The following is a 12,375-nucleotide window of genomic DNA, read 5'->3' as shown; positions in this document are numbered from 1 at the left end:
CCTTGGCTTTACCTCCCCACCAAAACTTTTAACACTTTCCTGTAAATAGACATAATCTATTCCCAGGTATATTAAATGCTTTAGAGTAAAAACCACATAAAATTAAATTCATTATTATGACTGAATTTGTTTAAATTTGGAGGGAAAAAAGAAATTGTAGAAAGATCCCCTTGAAGGAGTCAAAAATTAGTCAAACTGCAATTAAAAGCTGCAGTTTGAATGCCTAGTTCAAGGAGGGGAAAGTTCAGTCAGGAAAAGCATGAGGAGGAGAGGACAAGGAGAGTTTTCAGAAGGAAAGAAAAAATGTCCTCAGCCAAAACAGAAGCTCAGCATTTGGACTTCTCTTCATTTCATTCCTCTACTGCATTACTCTCTGGTACTGTGGTTGAATGTTCCAGGCAGACATTCATTTATCAGTAGCATTTCTCAATTAGCAAATAAATAAATTCAGGTTAGTTTCAAGCAGTCAAAAATGTTAAGTATTATCAGAACCCAGAACTCTATATAGCTCTACTGGCTCCAAGGCCAGATATCTCTATATCCCTAACCTAGATCTGCTAAGAGATTTCAGATAAAAATATAGTCAAAACTACAAAAGGTTTCCATTGAAGAACTGGGAATAATTGGCTCTGAATTTTTTCCAAACCTAGTTATAACCCCATAAACCAAACTAAAGTCAATTTAATTGCTAGAATGTAAGTGCTCCTTGTTTATGAGATAGATGGAATATTAACCTGTGGGATCTGTGGACAAAGTAAGAACAAAACAAGGCAGTGCCTTATTTTGTCACTGCCTTGCTTGTCATGACCTGGAAGAACCAGACCTTCTTAGAGGCTTATGACTCACAGCTTTAAAATGTGTTGGAAAGGCATAATTGAAAATATTCCTAGATGACAGTGTGATTCCATCTTGAGAAAGCAATCCTGAGATAGACTCTTGGATCTGTGGCCTCTCTGACAATAGTTTCTAAAAATGCAGAAGTTCAGAAGTTTCCTCTGACTTGTATTTCCTCAAAACTAAGAATGCAAATGCTCACTTAAGTGATTATATGAGATGATGAGGCCTTTTTCTTGTGGCAAACTCCAAAGAAGTGGAGTGGCATTTCCTCACACCTCAACCTCCTTTGTAAAATATATAATGAAGCTGGAAATCATCCCTGTATTTGTTCTTCTAAGCAAGGCAACTGGTCTTCTTCTGCAGCTGCTTGCTTAGTACCACCCAACACAACTCTAACACTGACCCTGAGTACCTGTCCAAAATCTGTGGATTGTAATCTCTGAGCAATAGAGTCTCTTTCAACTTCTGGAATTTACCAGCATTGCGAAATATTGGTCTGAAAGATGTTATGTACAAACATATTGTATTAATTACAAAATTCCTAGGGGGAAAAACCACTCACCTAAGCATTTGGGGCAACACTGTCCAGCAGGAATGTGACTGAGGTGCTGGGGACATGAAAGAATGGGGCAGACTTCCTGGATACACTGTGTCCTGCCACCCTGAAGGAAAATAGGCTTCATTAGGAAAAAATTAAAGCAAAATATCAAGTAAATATGCACACACACACACAAGCAGGCAACAGTCCTGAAAAGCCTTACCAAAGCCGTATTTGCCAACAGAAATTTCTGCCTGCATCAGGCATACAGGACATGTAAACTATCCTTCAAGACTTTCTATATTGCTTGCAGAGACCTTGGATTATCTATATTTTTTTCAATCTCTCAAACAACAAATGCAGTAATTGAAGAAACAGTGTCTTTCTATCTTATTTCTTGGTGTGGATATGATAAAACCAGGCAAAATAAAATCATTATCCAGGAACACTTCCGGATGTTCCAAAAAGTTATTGAGCAATTTTTAATATTACCCTTCATCTCCTGTGTTGTGCCCTTCTAGGCTTGTCTGGGACAGGGATTAAGTGCTGAAGCAAGATGAGAGCAGGTGTTCTTCCACTATGTCTGTGACCTCAGAAGCCAAAATCACTTAAGAAAGCTCATTCTTGTTAGCCTCCAAGGCCAACTATGCAAAGCCAGAAGGTCTGCTTTGTTCAGAGGTCAGAAAACCAAGTAGGTACATGAAATTTTGGGAAAGAATGGGTGGGGGAAAAAAAGAAAAGAAAAAGAAAGCAAACTGGACTAGATATATCAGAGGCAAAGACAAAAGCACAGAAAATATATCAAAGATGGAGTCAGTTAAAAAAGATGTTATTTCTCATTCTGCTCTGTTGCCTGATTACTTCATCGTGCCTTCAGAACACTGTGTTTAGCTCTAGACCCTCTACCAACATGTGCTCCATAGGCTTTTGAGAGGTCCAGGTTGCCCAACTTTAAAAATCAGTCCACCTTTTTCTCAGCAAGGAAAGTCAGGTTTTTTCATCTAGCTGTCTTGCCCTATTTATCACTCAGAGCTGCAGGCTCATCCCAGAAATAAGCTTTGCATTCCTGATGCTGTGATTGAAGGCTTATGAACAGTCTCCTCCAACCTACATGCTGAATGGCTCTTGGGGCTCCCTGGGGAGAGATGGAAAAAACCACTCATTTTGAAGAGGCCTGTGCCTGAAATGATGGCATACCACTCCACTCCTAATGGCCTCCATGAATCATGTAAAAGCTTTTACATGTAGGCAGACCCACTGTTGCACAGAAAATAACATACTGACTGTACCCCCATTCTATAATAAGTTTTCATGCATTGAAGTCTACCTGTCCCATGGGGCTACCAAAGCATCCTGAGTGCACATGGCTGAGGACTGCTCGTAATTCTTTCACTGCAGCACGCAGAAACACAGAGCTTATTGTAGACTGAAACGACTGCTCTAAATTAAGGGTCAGACCAGAAACTTGACAAAACTAAATTAATTCTTTAGTGATGTTTCTTAGTATGCTTAGGGAATAGCTCTGTGAGAAGAGACACAGGTGCAGAATGAAAGAAAAAATCTAAGAAGGGCTCTCTGAAGTAATGCTGTGATTCACCCCGGGGAAAAAGGCTGCAAGAAGCCAAAGTTCAAATTTCGGTGACAATTCAGCAAAAGGGAAAGCAGGGCATGGATGTCTCAGCCAGACTGGTGACAGGATCAGGGATATATCCATGGAAGATAATGAGGAAAGGCTGAGGGAACTGGGACTGTTCAGCTCAGAGAAGAGAGGGATTTAAGGTGACCTAATTGCCGCCTTCACCAGAAGGGAGCCTGAAAAAAAGATGGAGAGGGAGTGTTTAGAAGAGTATTTAGCAACACGAAAAGAAGAAATGGCTTTAAACTGAGAGTAGGCTTAGATTGGGTATTAGGAAGAAATTTTTTACAGAGAAAATGGCAAGACACCTGAGCAGGTTGCCAGGAGAAGTAGTGGGTACTCCATTCCTGAGAGTTCAAGGCCAGATTGGATGGGGCACTGAGCAACATGGTCTTGTGAAGGTGTCCTGCAGGGGAATTGTACCTAGATAATCTTTAAGTTCCCTTTCAACTCAAGCTATTTGAGGACTCTGTGAAGATAAAGCAATACTCCAACACATGGTGAGCGCAGGTCTTTTCTCGCAATCTTGCTGCTGCATTCAATACTCACATAAGCTGTGGCTCTGCACAACTGCCATGGACTTGTGCTTCTCTGATAGATTGAATCAAAGTTCAGGCTTAGCACACTATTGAGAGCCTTTGTAGCCTCTTGCATAAGTATTTTTAAAAATAGAAAATGCCATGGATAATGTAAAATATTTTCTCACTTCAGCCTTTTGTTTATAGCTCCTGCCTTACTTATTGTACTGGCCCCTCTGCACAAAACGAAGACTAGTTCCACCTGTCTCTTCAACTCATTGCTACTCCTGCTTCCAGCTGGAATGCTGCCTCTTAACACCAAACTATTTTCTAACTTGCTGCTGTCCCACATAGGCTCTCCCATGCTAGTGCAAGTTCAAAAACAGTCTGAAACAAACCAACCCATACCCTTTAAAGTGGGAATAATTCTACCTGCGCTACCAAACTTAGGGAAATAATTCATTGGGCACTCACTAAATGTTAAAACACACAACAGTTCTATTTTCTTAAAAGCCTCAGTCATTGTAATTCAGGACTCACAAAGCATTCAGAATACCTGCTTTCAAAGCAGCTGGTGCAGCCAGTGCTTTAAATTGCATGGAATAGAGCTGGGTAGGAAAAAAATGAGTGCAACAAAAGTTCAACAAAAAACCCAAAATCAATGGAAAAAATAACTCTGGAGAGGAAGAATATTGGCTTTGGATGACCTAAGCTAGGATGGGAATTGCACAGTGAACACCTTTCTTCTTCCAGTTCTCAATTGAATCTACAGCTTTTAGCTCACATTTCCTTGCTTGATATCATCCAGGCAGCCAGAATGCTCCAGGTCAGAAGCAACACCCTCCAGTTATTCCAGTAAAACCAAATCTGAATTGGAAGCCTGCACAGACCAATAAAGTACAAGTGACATCTGCTTCCTGTGAGAACTGCTATCCAAGATCTAGGCAAATAAATCCTTGAGAAATTGTTAACATGAAACTTGAATCAGAGGAGCCTGCTGCAGTTCAGTCTTTTGGAGGTAACAGATTTTGTAGGAAATCTACTGTCTACAAAGAAAAGATTCACTTTCTGTCTACAAAGAAAAGATTCACTTTTATTTGTAGACAAATAAAAACATTTTATCTCCTGCTGCCACCTCATATCTGCAAGACAAACCAAAAGGCTCTGAAGCCACAGCTCAGCAGGTGGTGTGGACTAAGGTTTCGTCTTGTCCAAGCAGTTTTCTCAAGAGACAGAAGAGAGGGGGAGATGAAACAGCACTTTCTAATGCTCCCACGAGAGGTCCATCTTTGAGAAAGACAGATAACAAAGCCTTCTTTAAAGGAAAGCATGGAGCTGGTCCATCTAGCCATGCATTCACTTCTGCTCAGCTCCTATCTCAATTATGCTATTTTGCTGCTCAATAAGGACACAAGTAACTTGGCAGTGTTGAGAGACACACCCATTGAGGATCCAGGCTATGATTGACTGCTGGACACACTGGATGGAGGACAAAGTGCAATTTCTGTGTAGGCTACCCACATGCCTGGTGCACAGCACATGTGCAGCCTGTGTTCTGGGGCAGACAGAGAAAAAATTGTCTGCAGAAAAAAGTCTGCAGGTTGGCAGTCTGTTGCAATTAATCCCCAAGAGCCTTGGGCTTCATCTACCAGGAGGACAAGAAAGTGATCACCACCAACAGCTTTTCTTCAGCAGATTTTTAAAGTATTCATGAAATCCCAGTAGGACAGAGATTTCCACACTCCCAATTTGTTTGCTACTGATAATGAGCATGTCTAAAGTTAATAACATTTTACATGCATGATTTTTAAGGTTAAAGGTTCACATCATTATTATCAAGAACCAGGTTTCTTGTGGGTATCTCATTTTTCTATTTGACTTTCAGGTTTCATCTCTGCGCTTTAGTGAACCTATAAATCATCTAAAGAATATTCCTCTTAGTTTTGCCCTTTGTTCACCTTACACTTGAAAAACTTCTCATCCTCTAACAGAAGTAAAATTTCCATTGATTTTGCAGAATATTTTGTCTAAGTACTGACTAGCATGAGGAGTCAGTGGATTGCAAACATTTATTTTTAACTTTCATTCTAGAAGAAGTGTGAAAGGTTTCATTTGCTACTACTGAGCCTATCCTTACAGGGAAAAAAAAAAAAAAGGAAATATCAAAATAACATTTCTCTCAACTCTGGGATACATATTCCAGACATTAAGAGCAAGGTCAGACACACACTGTAGACTCAGCAGGGTTGTTGTAAGAACTAAGACAGATGTTCAAGGCTGTCTCCAGCTATGAAGAAAGATTTTACGCCACCAGCATGAAAAAAAAAACTTTGAAAGTTCAACAGGGTCACTACTGAGCAAGTCTGCCCCATGCCAGTGGCCAGAGAAGCCAAATAAACACCCAACTGTGTGACTGTTTGTGTTCAACTGCTCTGTCCCAGTGCAAGCAACTACAGTCACCATGAACATAATAAGAAACATTATCAGTTCTGTGACAGCAAAGGCATAAAGGCAATAAATAGACATGTTCCAATAAAGAGATGGACATATTATTTGAGATCCAAATAAAAATGAGTATTACCATTGTGGAATTAAAAAAATATTGAGTCATTCCAGGCTTCATTTCATTACACCATATTGGCTAATGTGTGTAGGGTTTCCTAGGTGAACTGGACAGTGTGTTGGCTTGCATACACCTGGTGGCCTCCAGGAGCTCTATCTGACTTATTAACTACTGTGTGATAATAAAGATTTTGACCACCTCCCAAACGTGCATTAAAAACATAAGCCAGGCCAGCAACATGTACTATGCAAGCATCTCCAAAATGCCTCTGGAATCACATGCCATGAAAACCCATACCTTGAGTTTACAATCAGATTATACAGTCTCTGATGTACCATGTAAGTAGACTTCAGGTACAAAAGGGAGAGGATACTGTACTTAGAATGTGGGTTTAATCTGGAAATTTAATCGGAAAGGTGTCCTCTCCCAAATCAGATGAAAGGCACTCCACTTCTTGTAAGAATGCTGGTGCAGCATGGGGTGGACAGCCTCTGGAAATAACTTCACCCCTGCACAGTATTTCAGGGCCCCTGAAACACCCATGTCATGCACAGTGAGAGTTCCCTGGAAGGGTCACAGGAGGAAGAAGGTTTTTAGGAAATGAACAAAGTAGCAATACAGTTCGCAGCATAAAAGCAATCAGCACATCAATCAGACAGACAAGCCAGAGCTTCCCACATCCCTGCAGCCTGATCTATTGTCTAGATTAGGATTTTTAAAATGCCTCTGTAGAAAGCATTGGATAAAATTCAGAATGGGGAGATCTTCAGCTTCCATTCAAAACAGCAGGTATTTTAACTGTAGGTATTTATAACTGTATGTGCCAGATTTTTAAACTTTGGATTTAGATCTCAAACCACATTTTCAGCAATATTGCTCCTATGGGAGGGCTTTAGAAAGTGGCCCTGGTGACAGTCTACAGTGGTGTCCTAAGAACTGCATGTGAAAAAAATGCTCTACAGAGCTCACATATATGTTAATACAAGGTCATACAGATTGGTGTGGATATAAATAAATCTTCTTAAATGGCTTAAAAATCACCTACAATCTAGACAGATTAGAAATAGTAAGATAAAAGATTATTTTGAATAAATTACTGAACCAAGTTGGGGCAAAGCAAAGGCACAATTCTTGAAATTATTTCAATTTTTAATCTCAGCCTGGTGAAAGGCATTGACATAGCAAAAGAAGCACAAGAAATTCCAGCAATTTCTAACAGGTAAAAGTTTGACTTCCACCACCTAGATTTCTACACGTACCCTTATGATACAACTTGTTAGGTGTACAGTCTGTGTCATCAACAAGCTACAATAACCAAAAAGTCTGGCTACTTGTCTCCAACTAATGTAAATTCATGTCCCTGTGTTCCTTGCAAATTGTAAGCGCTGTTGCAAAGTTTCACAGAGTTAGAAGATCTTGACCTAAAAACCAAGAATTCTCCCTCCTTTGGAAGTTACTGTGTATATTACTGTATCCACCTGCTGAAGAATCAACTACATTAATTCATTAATTATTTATTTAGGATAGAATGAGGGCTCTAAATACTGTTACATGTTCCAAATTATGTGTTATGTTAACCAAATACAGTGTGTACAAAGTGACATGTAGGTGTCAAGTCTATCCAGTCTTGCCATCCATTCCTATTCACAAGAGCCACTTTTCCTGGGATTGGTTAGATTAAGAGAATAGATTTCTCTTCTGTAGTGGGAAGAGTGTTGCTGTTTGTTTGCTGAAATATCCCAGCTTCCTCCCAGAGACTGAAGTACGCTCTTCTGGGATATAGCTCTCCGCTTTGAAATGAGACTGTTGGGGAGCTGCTGGTCCTGCTTCTTACAAGTTTCACAAAAACATGAATTGCACTGAGTGTCCTGTGGGAGGAGGTGGAAGACCAGGGTATTTGCTGCCTTAGGTGAAAGGGACCATTCTGGAATAGGAAATTATGGGTTGCAAAGTAACTTTCTTTAAGGTACGCACAGACAGAGACACTTGTCCTAAATTTCACAGTTGCTGGAACTGGAGAAGGGCTCCTTGGAGGAGGTCACAGCACTCTGCTCTCAGCTGGGGGACAGTGCAACCAGCACTTGGCCACATTTCTCCAGTCTAATAGCACTATGCAGAAGTGTTGCTGGGATGATATTGCATCTGGCTCCACAATCCAGCTGAAATCAAATTGTTTGCTGACCCAATTGCTTACTCGCAAAGTAACACAGCTGAACAGCCAGCAGCCCTCTCGCCTCTAGGGCTTCCACACTGTGCTCTTGGCTCTGTTGAAAGTGATGCTGTAAATAGCCCCCCTTCTCTTGAAAGCCCTGAAAGGTTTAATTGTGGTGCATACTTTGTCTCTTTCAGGCTGATTCCTAAGGAAAGAAAGCTTATGCAGGTGGAAACCAAGGACATCTGTAGTTTGTGCATCACTGACCAGCTCCAGCCACAAATGATCAAGGGACTACTCTGAAAAAGGTATATAGAGACAAAACAGCAAAGATCAAACTGACAGTACAATCTCAAGGACATTAAGTTCCTACAAGTTTTTTTTTCAAAGCCAGACTGCTGCACAGAGTAGAGAGCCCCCAATTTCTTTCTTAGCATGAACTCCAGAAAGCATCCTACAGTGTCAGGCAGCAGCTGGCCTTCCAGCTAGCATCTCCCTGATCTTCTGCCTTTCATTCAGTGCTTGTGTCATGGAGGTGTTGGGGAAAAAAACAGATTTTTGCAGATAGGACAGATCAAGTGCCACACATCTATAGAAATAAATCTTTGCTGCTTCTGCTGTTCTGGGAACATAATCTACTCCTAGGTTAACAGGAACAGTGGTACATAAGACAGGTCTGTGTCCCATAGCTAATGAGATTTTCCCATGAGATGAGGCATTTTTCTTTATGCCAATCCTGTGTTGGTGTTTTACTCCCAGTATCTACAAGGATTCATGATACCTGTGTTCCAGACTAGCCATCAACTATCCTAAGTGCTGGATGCTTTCAGATGCAGCCCATGTATTTGTTCTGCTGTAAGAGCCATTATTTTATTGATCCTTTCCCTGGACAGTCCTGGAGAGCTGATGCTTTTTCCAGGGCTAGATCTGTTTCTCTCAACAAATGTCTCCTGCAAGCAGAAGTAATGTATCTCACAAATTATTCTGTCTTTCATTAGGTGGTTTTTAATGTCTCTGAAGTCTCATCCAGAAGGCAGAGTTTCCAACAATGTAATCTATTCCTTCTTTTGCTAGTTGATAGTGAGTTAAGAAAAGAAAATTTATAAAAAACAGAAACAGTATCTCAAAAATTCAGAGATGGCTGGATTCACACTGCACCACAAACACCTTTGTGGACTGTTTAATTATCCCAGGCACTATCTCCAGCAACAGATCAACACTTTTCATTTTTTTTTTCCCAGTGAGAGACCATGTAAAAAGTTACTTTAATTTTTCTCAAATTTACCAACTACACTTAATGCCACATAGCATGTTAGTTCTTGCTTTCAGCATACAGATGACTGGCCAGCATCTCAAATCCAGCTTTTCCTCTAGCCTGAATCCTTTCACATCATCTCCATCCCTTGCTGCCATATCATTCACTTACTAATCAAACTCTTCCTTACTGCAGGTGTCATTAAACTGATTGCTGTCACTGTGCCTTTCAAAGTTCATGATGGGTAATAGTATCTAAAGGCTTTAGCCTTCTGATATTAAAAATAGCTCATTAATAGGCAGCTACATACCACCAATGCCACAACCACCAGTACCACAGCCCCTATCCTCCACATATCTTGGTGTTTTCCACGAACCAGACATCTTTATACAGGCTATGCCTTCCCCTCTAATCTCCCTGCCAGTTGCTGCACAGGGCACACTCCAACAGAGCCAAGGTTGGAGGTTAAAACATATACACCAGATGGCAGAAGGGAATTTTAAGGCAAGATGTAGGCAAGCACTGCCCCAAAGGTTCATACAACCCAGTGGGGGTCTTTCCACTGATTTTCAGTCCACTTTGGATGACAGCACTTTGAACAAAAGTCCCAGAAGTTGCACAGGCAATGGTGAAAAATGAGCCCGGATAACCACTTAGGCAGGAATGGGCCAGGAAGGCAGAAGGCAGCTGCACACTGCAGAAAGGGGGCTCTTCGCCACCCTGGGGGAAAAGAGCTGCAGCTTTGTGGGGACAGCAGATGGGAAGCCAAGACATTGGCAAGGAAACAATTCTGGCACACCACTGCAGAAGGGAGTTCAGCTATTCATGATTAATTTAGCTGTTGCACCAGAGGTCTCCAGTGACTATGGAAGCTTTGCTGTGAGTCACATGATTATTTATTTCTCTTCTAAAAAGAACTGTTTCTATGAAAAATTGCAATAAAACATGCTAAGCTGGGAACTGTCTGTGGCCAGAAAAACTATTAAAAACCACTAACAAGCTTCTTCAGCTTATTCATGTCCTATTCCAGATAATAAGAAAGTTAGGGTTAAATCCAAGGGACTTTCCTCACTTCAGTTATTAGAAGCAGAGCAGTAGCTCTGTAAAACAGGTCCTGGCTTCTTGCAGCCATGACTTTTCCCCTGAATCAGTTGGAGCCTGCTTTGTTTTCATTGGCATCAAGAACACATGAAGTACAGTCCAGTGGGTGTACAGTTGTGTATACACCACCAGTGCATTTGCATATGGTTTCAAAGCCCTAACTTAATGACTGCAAAATGATAGCCACTGCCACAATGTATTTATATTAAGATCATTTGCTTTTCATAAGATAAACTTCCACAAAAGGGTTTTTTCTCCTTTTTAGGCTTATTTTTCTACAATATAAGCTTTGTGATAGTACCTCACAAGCTTTTCTCACTACATCCCACAGTAACTGGTACTCCTATAAACCCTACACTTTGGCAACTATCGACAACACCCTTCACCCCCACTTCCAGCTCCCACATTACAGTGCAGAACTGACCTCCCTTCTGAGAGCAGCTTTTCCCTCTGAACAGCTTGTTCACAGAGATACAGTTATTAAATCCCTCCAGTGTCCCCAGTGTGTTCCTCGCACACACAGAATACTAGTACCATTGTGACCCTGAGAAAGGTGACAGTTCTGACTCTCACTTCATCATCATTCTTTAAAATACTTGGTCACAACCAGAAACTCTACAGATGTATCCACACAGCTTTGCCTTAGAGCACTAGTTTTAAATAATTCTCCTTAAGTTATCTGCGAGAATAAATTGCAAGACTTGAGCGAATTAAATCTCCAAATGCCCAAGTTCTGACATCTGGCATTTAGATACAAAGTAAAGACTTTCTATTCAGCCGATACTTTCTCGTAGACAATATGAACATCATTCCATTGAATGGTTTGAAACTTCAGGTTTTGGGATGCAAATGAGTAAAACCAATTAGGGTTGTTCTTGGAAGAGCAAAAACCACAAAATTTAGAAGCAGATACCTACACACCTTAACTTTGAAAAGCTGTTGCTAGGTCAAGACCTACCAGAATAGTTCACATCAAATCACTGTTCCATTCACAAGCAAAGAGAACAAATCTCCCTCTGTGATTCAGGGCAGTGAAGTATTGGGGAGGTTGAGACTTAATCCTTCACCAGTTATTTCTACAATTTTTGAATGACCTTGCCTCAAGGTCTGCTGATAAAGCACACTGGTATCTGTAGAACATCCATGGTGAAATAAATCATACTGTCATAGTAGTAGCAAGGATACTACTTCTAGGTTTTTACAGGACCTTTATACATGCATCTAGACTCCTTGAATGTTATGCTCCATGTATACCGGTGAGGTAACCTCAGGAAATATAGGATTACCTACACACTGCTTCCTTAATGCATCCATCAAAGGTTTTCATTAACAGGAGATCTGTTTGTCCTAGGCACTTAGCAAAGTGAGTTAAAAATACATTTTAAAATGTTATGTGAGAAAGAGGTAAACTGCAGCTCATTCAGAGGATTTCTGGGAAAATAAAGTTTTAGGAAAACTAGGCTACTTTTATGAAACCAGTAGGTTATGAAACTGTTCCTACAGTGAAATACTCATGGGGATAGCTTCAGTCTACCCAAAATGGTATAGGATTAGACTCACTGTCAGCCAGTGGCACCTATCTGTAGCAACATTTGTAATAGCACTGTGCATAATTCCATTGCTTTGTACTACATAGAGCCGTCCATCCCCAGAGATGTGACTTGGCTCTGCACCAGGGTAGGGCACACTCTGGCTTGGGATCAAGGTAAAGGAACATGTTTTAGTCTTAAACACAAGCCTGAGCAAGGGGTGCTGAGGAATCTGCAGTTCTCCAC

General features: G+C 40.8%; 1 protein-coding gene across 2 annotated transcripts in view; it reads right to left on the bottom strand.

Annotated features, from left to right (window-relative positions):
* BMPER (BMP binding endothelial regulator) overlaps nucleotides 1-12,375 on the bottom strand; it is a 145,601-nt gene that overhangs the window by 71,985 nt on the left and 61,241 nt on the right. For both annotated transcript variants that reach the window (XM_063156862.1, XM_063156867.1), the window contains one exon: nucleotides 1,400-1,499. In XM_063156862.1, the coding sequence (XP_063012932.1) occupies nucleotides 1,400-1,499 (100 nt within the window). The remainder of the gene's footprint in view (nucleotides 1-1,399; nucleotides 1,500-12,375) is intronic.

This window comes from Melospiza melodia, chromosome 1 (assembly GCF_035770615.1).
Source record: "Melospiza melodia melodia isolate bMelMel2 chromosome 1, bMelMel2.pri, whole genome shotgun sequence".
Lineage (NCBI taxonomy): Eukaryota > Metazoa > Chordata > Aves > Passeriformes > Passerellidae > Melospiza > Melospiza melodia.
Note: the sequence above shows the minus strand (reverse complement) of the source record. Positions and strands in the feature narration are given on the sequence as shown.